The sequence below is a fragment of the Aspergillus ambiguus genome (assembly GCF_047715705.1).
Source record: "Aspergillus ambiguus strain CBS 117.58 unplaced genomic scaffold BDV59scaffold_18, whole genome shotgun sequence".
Lineage (NCBI taxonomy): Eukaryota > Fungi > Ascomycota > Eurotiomycetes > Eurotiales > Aspergillaceae > Aspergillus > Aspergillus ambiguus.
In genome coordinates, this window is record NW_027395531.1 from 109,332 (window position 1) to 119,011 (window position 9,680).

At 60.9% G+C, this 9,680-nt stretch overlaps 5 protein-coding genes across 5 annotated transcripts in view; 2 read left to right on the forward strand and 3 right to left on the reverse strand.

Annotated features, from left to right (window-relative positions):
• Nucleotides 1-161: 161 nt before the first annotated feature.
• BDV59DRAFT_179344 (WD domain protein) lies at nucleotides 162-1,711 on the reverse strand. The gene is made up of 3 exons (XM_073689900.1): nucleotides 1,426-1,711; nucleotides 539-1,361; nucleotides 162-487 (listed from the first exon to the last, which is right to left on the reverse strand). Exons 1-3 carry the CDS (start codon nucleotides 1,646-1,648, stop codon nucleotides 268-270), a joined length of 1,266 nt encoding a protein of 421 aa, XP_073547397.1. The 5' UTR covers nucleotides 1,649-1,711; the 3' UTR covers nucleotides 162-267.
• A 458-nt stretch (nucleotides 1,712-2,169) lies between these two features.
• Nucleotides 2,170-3,498, forward strand: BDV59DRAFT_202387 (uncharacterized protein; the record flags this gene model as incomplete). The annotated part of the gene is made up of 1 exon (XM_073694024.1): nucleotides 2,170-3,498. One exon carries the CDS (start codon nucleotides 2,170-2,172, stop codon nucleotides 3,496-3,498), a length of 1,329 nt encoding a protein of 442 aa, XP_073547398.1.
• A 58-nt stretch (nucleotides 3,499-3,556) lies between these two features.
• BDV59DRAFT_37760 (uncharacterized protein) lies at nucleotides 3,557-4,477 on the reverse strand. The gene is made up of 2 exons (XM_073696289.1): nucleotides 4,005-4,477; nucleotides 3,557-3,946 (listed from the first exon to the last, which is right to left on the reverse strand). The coding sequence occupies exons 1-2, from the start codon at nucleotides 4,440-4,442 to the stop codon at nucleotides 3,617-3,619; spliced, it is 768 nt and encodes a 255-aa protein (XP_073547399.1). The 5' UTR covers nucleotides 4,443-4,477; the 3' UTR covers nucleotides 3,557-3,616.
• A 142-nt stretch (nucleotides 4,478-4,619) lies between these two features.
• On the forward strand, nucleotides 4,620-7,881 carry BDV59DRAFT_179349 (RNP domain protein). Its single transcript, XM_073689901.1, has 10 exons — nucleotides 4,620-4,867; nucleotides 5,215-5,237; nucleotides 5,694-6,042; nucleotides 6,104-6,156; nucleotides 6,297-6,304; nucleotides 6,354-6,447; nucleotides 6,500-6,619; nucleotides 6,677-6,728; nucleotides 6,788-7,203; nucleotides 7,263-7,881. The coding sequence occupies exons 1-10, from the start codon at nucleotides 4,864-4,866 to the stop codon at nucleotides 7,569-7,571; spliced, it is 1,428 nt and encodes a 475-aa protein (XP_073547400.1). The 5' UTR covers nucleotides 4,620-4,863; the 3' UTR covers nucleotides 7,572-7,881.
• Nucleotides 7,882-8,072: 191 nt separating this feature from the next.
• The window catches only part of BDV59DRAFT_37803 (SLM1 family PH domain-containing protein), a 2,821-nt gene continuing 1,213 nt past the window's right edge, over nucleotides 8,073-9,680 (reverse strand). The window contains exon 3 of the mRNA XM_073696290.1: nucleotides 8,073-9,618. Coding sequence (XP_073547401.1) covers nucleotides 8,248-9,618 — 1,371 coding nt within the window. The 3' untranslated portion in view covers nucleotides 8,073-8,247. The remainder of the gene's footprint in view (nucleotides 9,619-9,680) is intronic.

Here is a 9,680-nt window from a genome sequence, read left to right on the forward strand (position 1 = left end):
CGTGGGATACAAGAGATCCTACGACGGTGGTGATGTGTTTGCGATCTCTGCCGCGGACAGAAAGGGTCTCATTCGATTCGTGTGTTGCCAGACAGCGTTGGTTATGTAAATAGTGTCTTTCTCTTCATAGATGGAATGTATATTCCATATTTATGGGTAGACTCCTGTTGCTGGTAGTAGGATCACATGCTGCAGTAGAAAAGGTTTATTACGTGCTCCTGATGAACAAAATAACAACATTGCTAGAACAATAGCACCAAAAACCAGTCACATCCATAAACAGATCTTTCCGCTGGCTGTTCCACCAGCGACCCAGTTCTTACTCCGATGAAAGACCGCCACTGCAGGCACCGCGGTGATGCCATCACCACCCAGCTGGGCAAGCTGATCGCCCGAACCACTGTAGACATCCACAAAACGATTCATGTTGCCAATGCAGAACCGTTGAATGTGAGACTGCGGGTTTTGCTGCCACTGCGGACGGAGGCTAGCATTTATCAGTATCATCCACACAGGGGAGGAAGAAGAGGAGGCCTACATTGTTACCCATCGTCCAGTCTGGCAGTTATGTCGTACCACTATGTCGGGTGTCATCTCCTTCTCGGAGAGAGAATGCCCCGGCTCCCACGAGGCGACGCCCTTGGCTCCAAAGTCGTATATCTTCAGCGAGTCGTCATACGACGAAGTGGCCACCTGGCCGGCGCCGTTGAACGCGGCATGCGATACAGACAAGCGGCTCTGGTGCTCCCCGACGGCGACAGGGTCCTTATGCGACAGCTTGCGCAGATCCCACAGCCGCATGGTGCGGTCCAGACTGGCGGTCGCGAAGTAGTGCGGGTGCGTCGGGTATAGCGAGAAGCCGCCTATTTTCTTCTCGGAGAGCGTCCAGCGCGCGACCGAGTTCTGCCGCGGGGCGCGCATGTCGTACCGCCCGAAGTCGCCATCTAGCGTCGTCCAGTACAGACAGTTCGGATCGTCGAGTGCCATGTCCAGCCCGGAGATTGGCACGTCCTCCGACGTCGAGTCCGGCGCATACCGCTCCATCGACGTCGTCTTTTCGAGGTCCATCTCGCGGATCGAGCTGTCGTAGCTGGCCGTATAGAGATGCGTCGGCTTCGACGGGTGAATGCTCATACTGCTGATGGTGCGTGTGTGCGGCTTGAGGGTCGTCAGCACCGGGTCCGGATCGTCGTCGTCGTCGTCTTCGGCTTCGTCGGCCTCGGGCTTCACGGAGACGGGCTTCTCCTGCGAGGCGTCGAGCACGCCGAGGTGGCCCATCTTATCGCCCGCGAAGATCAACGGCTTCGACTCGGACGGGTGGAAGGTCATCGTGTAGATCCGCTCCGGGGTGAGCTTGATACCTGTACGACCATGGCCACGTTAGCGCTGCTACACGAACAATGGAAGGGCCGGGGATGCTGATACGGTTCGGCTCCCACGCTCCCCACAGACTCAGCCCGCTCATCTCCTCCCGCAACGCCTTCAGATCCTTATCCGTCGTCTGCTTGATGTCGTCGTCGCCAAACGTCCGCTGGTACGGCATGGCCACGCCCTTGGTCACGACGTCCACGCCCAGGAGGCCATCACCCGACAGTTTCTGCCCGGAGACGAGCATCTCGCTGAACGAGAACGAGTCGGACTTGCGCATGCGCTTCGCCCGCTCCGCCTCCTGCACGGCCTCGTGGTGCTCCTCCGCCTTGCGCTTGGCCACCTCGCTCTCGGCCGCAATGCCGCGCAGCCGCGACGACATGCGCCGCGGCGCCGGCGCTTCCTCCTCCTTCTTCACCCGCTTCGGCGCAGGCTTCTTTTTCTTCGCCTTGTCGCCCCCCGCCGCCGCCGACGGCGATGCCCCCTTGGGCATCTTTGGCGGGAACAAGCCTACAGATTGCGCATCCTGCGTCAGCTTCTTCAGCAGCGCATCGCGCTCGGCGATGTTCGCCAGCCGCTGCTTCTCGAACTCGGACAGTTCTTCGCCCATGGTGGTTGCGGTTGCGATTGCGGTTGCGGGAGCGGGAGCGTCGTCCGTGTGATTTTCCTGCGCGGCGAACGCGTCGGGGTGAGCCGCGCCATCACGTGCCCACCCGTCCCCATCAATCCCGAATGGATTGGAAATCTTGCCATAACTTTTCCTTCCCGACCAACAACATTCGACGACACCTCACAACCAGCATGCCCACGCTCACACCCACGCCTATGCACCTGCCCGTGCATCTCTCTCGCGTCTGTCTGGCGCTAACGGCCCGCGCTTCGGCCACGCCCTTCCTGTACCAGACGCGAACGCTGGCTCGGGCCCTCGCGACGGACGCTTCCCCGGACGAACAGGCGCCTGCGCCTGCCCCGACAAAACCACGAATGAGCTACCTCCACCGCCGAGCGGCGGCCGTCGCGCGCCACCGACGACCCTCACCATCGCCCACCCCGCGTCCTCCCACACGACGCTCCGCCCCGACCATGACGCAGGGCGAGAAACAAGTCTTCGGCGAGCTCCTGGAGCAGATCGGCGTGGTGCCGGGCGGCGCGGATGCGCCGTCGCGGCCCGCCGAGTCCAGCGCCGACACGACCGCGGACGGCGACGCGGAACGCTCGGAGATGGCGCAGATCTCGGCGATCTTCGACTCCGTGCTGCGGGACGTGAAGACGCGGACGGCGCGGCCGGGCCGACCGGCCGTCCCGCGCTCAGCGGGAGAGACGGCGGATGGGGAGGACGCGCGGGATGCGATCCGCTGGGCGGGCGAGTACACGGACGAGGCGATCGCAGCGGGTCTGCGCGAGGAGCGGCTGTCGACGGCGCGCGGGATCGAGATCGTGGTGCAGCGCGAGGCGGGGAAGATCGAGGCGGCGTTGCGGGCGGCGGTGGACGATGACGGCGCTGGCGGGGACACGGGCATCTGGGAGGTGTGCAAGGGGCGGATCTTCTCGATGCTGGAGTATCTGGAGGCGGGGGCGGAGGGGCCGAGAGCGGGCAAAGAGGACGACAGCGGGTTGCGCGTGCCGGAGGGCGTGCCGGCGGAGCCGGTGGTCGTGGCCCTTTATCCGCAGATGCTGCTGGTGGCGTTCCGGCTGCTGAATCTGCATTTCCCCGGGTCGCCGCTGATCGGGCAGTTCCGGGCGACGATCAAGGCGCATGGACGGGCGTCGGCGGTGCTGGGCGGCTCGACGGGGCTGTACAATGAGCTGATCTACTTTGCGTGGCGCGGCGGCCACGATCTCCCCGGGGTGGTGGCGCTGCTGCAGGAGATGGAGGTGACCGGGGTGGAGGCGGATGCGCGCACCGCGGCGTTGTTGAATGGTATTGCGCGGCAGCGGGAGCGCGACCTGCGGGAACATCGGCGACGGGGGCATGTGGAGGGGCGCGGGGGTGCGGCGCTGCGCGAGCCGTGGTGGGATCTGGCGCCGAATCGGCGGGCGGTGCGGGCGCTGTTTGGGCCGGAGGGGTGGATGGAGCGGCTGGAGAGACGCGGGCGCGAGCGGGAGCGTCGCGAGAGGGTCCCCCGGTGAGTGCACTACAGGTGGATTTGAGAATGGTGGAACGATGGTGTATAGTGTATGTGTAGGTATATAATAAGACAATGGTGAATAGAAGAGTACAGTATAGTACAGTGCATGGTCGAGTCGACTAGATCTTCAAGCCCCAGCTGCGTCCCAGTCCAACAGCGGTCGTGCCCATGAAGCCCAGACATTGCTGGAGGCCGGTGAGCTTCTCGCCTACGGCTTTGGTATCGGCGATGCGACGGCGGACAAAGGCCTCGGTTGCGACGAGATCGGCGGAGTCGCGGGTCATGTAGACGTCGGCGGCGGCATAGACGGCGGCGACGGAGAGGCGCTTAGTGTACCAGGCGGAGTCGACGGAGCTGTCTCCGGCGAGATAGAGGATGTCGGAGGCGAGGGCGTGGAGTTCGGAGAGGGAGAGAGGGATGTTTCCGGCGAGGGACATGAGGGCGAGGGCCTGTCGGATCGTTAGGTTGGGGGGTGGTGGTGGTGGTGAGGGGAGGAATGGGGCATACATCTTGCCATTGATGCTTAATGTCCGAGTTCATGCGTAAGCGCTCCATGATGAGGATGCGGGTCTTTTCGTCCACGGGGGTCTTATCGGAGCGATCGAGCAGGCCATCATTTTGGACGCGGGCATGGAGGAGACCGCGACGACTGGCTAGCCAGAAGAGGATGAGGTCGAATTCGGCACGGGGCAGGAGTTGGATGGAGACGTCGAGGAAGCCGGCATCGCGGGCACCTAACGTGAGGGCATTCCGGGTGAAGCCTTGTTGGGGGACATGACGGAGGGCGGCGGAGAGGATGGTGGATTGGGAGTTGGTGTAGTGATGCGGAGGGGGGTCTGGATGGAGGGCGGAATGGTAGAGACGGGAGGGACGATATGAGGATTGAGAGAGTCGCGGGGAGAGAGAGAGACGAGAAGAGGGGGGAAAGCGAGGACGGAGAGCCATGATGGTGGTGGTGGTGGTAGTGGTTGAGGTTGTGGTGATGATGTTGGTGATGGCGGAGAGGAAGTTGGAGACGAGGAAGCGGCAGGAAAAGGGAAGCGGTGAGAGGTGACAATATTGGATGATTATTATTATTTTATTTATTTTACTTGTTCTGTTTTATGTATTTTATTCGATTCTATTTGTTTGATTATGTCTGGTTCTGTTTATTTTATTTCTTTTCCTACTATTCTACAATCCCATCCTCTATACCGTAGTGGGATCGATCTGGATCTTTAGTCTGTTACTTCATTCTGCCTTCATCTGTATCTCCTGCCTCTCTCTCCTTCTCCCTTCCCTCTACTTCCTCTCTCTTACCTCTCTACCTCTCCTCTCCTCTCTTCCCTCTCCCTCTCCCTCTTCTCTACCACTTCTTCTCCCCATCATGGGTAAGTCCTCCAAGGTCCTTCGTTCTCCATTCCGTTCCCTCCCTCTCCCTCTCGCCTCTCCCTTTCTCTCCCTCCCTCCCTTTTCCCTCCCCTCCCTCCCTTCTCCCCCATCCCGTTTGACTCTGTAAGGCACTCGGATTCTGCACCAATCATACCCAATCCGCGTCTGACAGCTTTTTTTGCTTTTCCCCGCTGTCACCCTCCTTGATTCTGCTCTTCTTCTTCTCTTCCTTCTCCCCCTCTTCTTCCCCCCCTTTCTCCCTCATCCCGCTTCTTCCTCCCTTTTGCCCCCATTCCCTCCCCCTTTTTCGTCTCTGTCTTCTCTCCCGTGGCTTACTCCTCCTTAGCCGACGTCTATCGTCCATATCAAGTGAGTGCTCTCTGGTTTCGTCGCATTCTTCTGCCCCACCGGTCAACGGGCTCGCATCATCCTCATCATCGCTCCATCTCGCCATCGTCGCGATCCCGTCAATCCTTGTCGATCATTCCTCTCAATCAGATGCATCATCGTCTGCTTCCTCTCTCCGGGATCGTCTCCTTCGGTCGTGATCTCGTCCCCTCCCGATCGACTGGACGGTTTCCCCCCCGGTCCCCCCATACTTCCCCCATCCATGGGCCGGTCACCTGACCTGACCCTCCACCCCCCAATCATCTTCTTCTCCTCCATCCAGTCGTTTCATCATCACCACCAACCACCACCTTCATCCTCCTCGTCCACCTCCTTTCCCTCCTTTAATCCCCTTCCTCGCCTCCTTATTCTCTCTCCCCTCTTGACCTCGGTCATCTGCCCATGCCGGCCGATTTCCCCGATACTGACCACGCACAGCGCGAGAGGTCTCGTTCCCCCCGTCGTCGTTCGCGCAGTCCTCGACGCTCCCGTCGTTCCTACTCCCCTCGCAGTCGCTCTCGCAGTCGCGACGATTACCGTCGTTCCGATCGCCGTTCTCGTTCGCCTATGAGTACGGCCCCCGGCGTCTCCGGTGCCCATTCTGCCTCGAGTTACGGTGGCCGCAGTAGCTACCCGCCTCCCCCCCGTTCCTTCGAAGATCGTGCCGTCGCCAAAGAACAAATGATGCAAGCCGTGCGCGAGTCGTCCCAGCAAGACCGTCGCGTCTATGTGGGCAATCTCTCCTACGATGTCAAATGGCATCATCTGAAAGATTTCATGAGACAGGGTGAGCCAATCCCCATAACTCCATCTTCCCTCTGCTTCCATCGCGCTGACATCCCCCCCAGCCGGAGAGGTCATCTTTGCCGATGTCTTACTGCTTCCCAATGGAATGTCGAAGGTGGGCGCCAATGCGTAGTGTGGCTGGTTCTTTTCTACCCTTGTCTTTTTCTGGCTTTCTCCCTTTCGTTTCCCCCGTTGTGTCGTTTTGATGGACTGTTTGGGTTGACGGGCTGGGCCTGGACGTCCGGGATACTGTAGGGATGCGGGTAAGTCTCTCATCATCATTCCATCCAACTCACTCACTAATAGGCGTAGGATTGTGGAATACGCAACGAGGGAGCAAGCGCAAAATGCTGTCAACACGCTTAGCAACCAAAACCTGATGGGCCGACTCGTCTACGTTCGCGAGGTGATTTGTTCCCTCCTGTCCTCTTCTCCGCTCAATCGCTAACCATCTCTAGGATCGGGAGCCCGAACCTCGTTTCACCGGTGGCCCCGGCCGCGGAGACTTTGGCGGCGCCGGTCGCGGTGGTTTCGGTGGTGCCTATGGCGGCGGTGGAAGACAGCTCTATGTCGCCAATGTTTGTCCTTCCAACTACTGTCGGATCCGTTTCTCCGAGATGTTAACGTGGTCATAGCTTCCCTTTAATGTTGGCTGGCAAGATTTGAAGGATCTTTTCCGCCAAGCAGGTAAGTGCCGGCGTGTGCCCCTCCCACAAAGTCGATATTGATCCCATCCCTCTCCACAGCTCAACAAGGCGCCGTCATCCGTGCCGACGTCCACACCGACGCGACCGGTCGCCCCAAGGGCTCCGGTATCGTGGCCTTCGAGTCCCCCGACGATGCTCGCAACGCCATCCAGCAGTTCAATGGCTACGACTGGCAGGGCCGGACCCTGGAGGTTCGCGAGGACCGCTTTGCCGGCTCGGGTATGGGCTTTGGCGGTCGTGGTGGCTTCGGCGGCGGATTTGGTCGGGGTGGATTTGCCGGCCGGGGAGGATTCGCTGGCCGTGGCGGCTTCGGCGGCGGCTTCCGGGGTGGTTTCGGCGGGGGCTACGGTGGTGCTCCCGGCTTCGAGGGCATGGCCGCCTCGGTGCCTCCCAATCCGTTCACCGATTTTGCTACCTCGGGCGGCGACAAGAGTCCCGTGATCTACGTGCGCAACGTCAGTGCCCTCCCTCTCCCGATGACAGATGAGTGGGAGAGACCCGCTAACCTGTGTAGCTCCCCTGGTCCACGTGCAATGAAGATCTGGTCGATCTGTTCTCCACCATCGGCAAGGTCGATCGGGCAGAGATTCAGTATGAACCCAACGGCCGCTCGCGCGGCACCGGTGTGGTCCAGTTCGACAACGCAGAGACCGCCGAGACCGCCATCGCCAAGTTCACCGGGTACCAGTACGGTGGCCGTCCGCTCGGCATCACCTTCGTCAAGTATATGAACGTGGGCCCCGGTCCGGGGGTCGGTCCTGGCCCGGAGCCCATGGACGGTGCGGAGCCGACCGGCGGCATCACTCAGGATCAGATCATGTAATATTCCCACGCTTGTTCGTTTTATTCTTGCCTTTTGTGGTTGTTTTTTCCCCCCTCGAAAGAACCGGGGCGGTCGAAAAGTTCCGATGTATTGGGTCTTGGTGCCGTGGATAATGGTTTGGTGCCTTTCCGTATATCTTCTGGCGATCTGGTCGGGTTCTTTTGAGGATATTGTATCCGGTCCTTGTGAGAGGACAGGAGGGGCTGTTGACTTGGTACCGGCTTGGTAGAAATTGCAATACCCTTGCTGACTCGTCAGTGACGTATACTTGTAGTGGTTCTTAACTATCTCCAACACACAACTGTGACAGGGATGTATATGTATCATTGTAGATAAGGATATGGCCTATATAAGTACAGCGAAGGATAAACAGGAAAATCGTAACCATAACTCCCCCGCCTACCGTAGTAGGTAGGCTCTCGGGCACCCCTAACACCGAACCCAAGCCGCAATCGATCGATCAATAATAACGACCTGTCGTATCGATCCGAGCAAACAAATGAAAGACGTAAGTTAGATAGGAGATATAGACAGAAGGAGTGAATGCGAGCGAGAGGACACCCGCTCGGGTCGGTTCAAACCAATGTATGTACAAGAAGGTAAGCTGAGGCGTAAACCAGTTACTGGTAGAGCAGGGGAGCCAAGCAAGTCCCGCCTGACGCTGGGGATCCTACCCCTACGCAGGAACATGAGTGGGCGGGTAATGGCCCGGAATGCGTAGTTCCAGCGCCGACACACTCCCCTTGGAATGCTTTGCGTTGGGCGCCATAGCTCCCACGCCGTTGGGGAGGGCGGAGGCTGACGGCCCCGCGGGAGCGGTCCGGGTTGAGAAAACGTCGGCGTCGGCGTCGACGCCGCCCACGCCTGGCTCAGTCGAGGCCATCGACGCGGACGTCGCGGCCGTGGGGTGCGTGCTGTCGGTCATGTTGGCCGTCGTTGGCGCGCTGGACATGCTTTCGTGATTTGCCACGGCCGCTGTGCCTGCTGCGTTGCGGCTGCCCTTGTCCTGGAGGTGATGGGTGTGGTAGATCGTCTGATGCGACGGTTGGAGCTGGGCGGACGGGTTCTCGTCGTAGCTGATGTGCTTGGCTTGGGGGTTATTAGCGTCGCCGGGGTGGGCGTGGTCTTCCGCCTGTCCGGGCTCCCCGTCGGCGGGGACGCCGCCAGCGCCGGCGGCGGCCAGGTCCTGATCGGCGGAGCTCTCGCCGCTGGAGGGGGACAGCGGCGGCTGGTGCAGGTGGCGGTCGATCTGGACGTCACTGGGGAAGCGGCCGCCGGGCTCGCGGGGCTGCGAGGTGGGGCGGGCGCCGTGGGCGAGGACGACGGACGGGGGCGAGTAGGGGGTGCGGTCGGCCTCGTCGTCGTCCATGATGCCGTCGGAGGAGGTGCGGTAGCTGGCGGCGCTGACGGTGCGGATGTGCTTGCGGACGAAGGCGTTGCGGGCCTCGCCGGTCTTGGAGATGAGGCTCTCGATGTCGTCGTACCAGGCCATCATGGTGTCGTGAGACTCGGCACGGAAGACCCACGAGTGGCCGCGGTGCATGGCGCCCGTCTGGCGGCCCTTGAGCATGAACTTGTGCGAGGTCGAGTCCGGCTGCGAGTGCGACCCCAGCTTCTGCTCGGGGAGGTACAGCGACATCACCGGGGTCTGCCAGGCGATGCGGTCGGCCGACTTGAACTCGTGCAGGTGCGTGGGCGAGAGCACGTACCAGCCCGGCGTGTAGCTCTTGAGGTACTTGCTCTTGCGCTCGAGGAGCCCCGAGCGCACCTCCGCCGTCGCCGGGTGGTCTTTGCCCGGGTAGGTGATGGACTCGACGTCGCGCAGCGGCACGCGCGGGTCGACCAGCTCGTCCGAGGTCGCGATGAATGAGTTCCATTCGTGGTCGTGCGGCATGGCCACGGGCCCCACGCGCAGCTTCTCCGCCGTGTTGTAGGCCTCGTCGGCCTCGCGGTGGAGGATGCCGGCGTAGGCATTGTAGGCCTTTTGGATTTCGCTGACGACGATGGATTCCAGTTCGCGGCCGGAGTTTTCCAGGTTCAGGAACGCCTGTATTGGGGTCAGTACGGAGGGGAGAAGAGAAGGATAGGGTCTGGGTGGTTGTTGGGGGG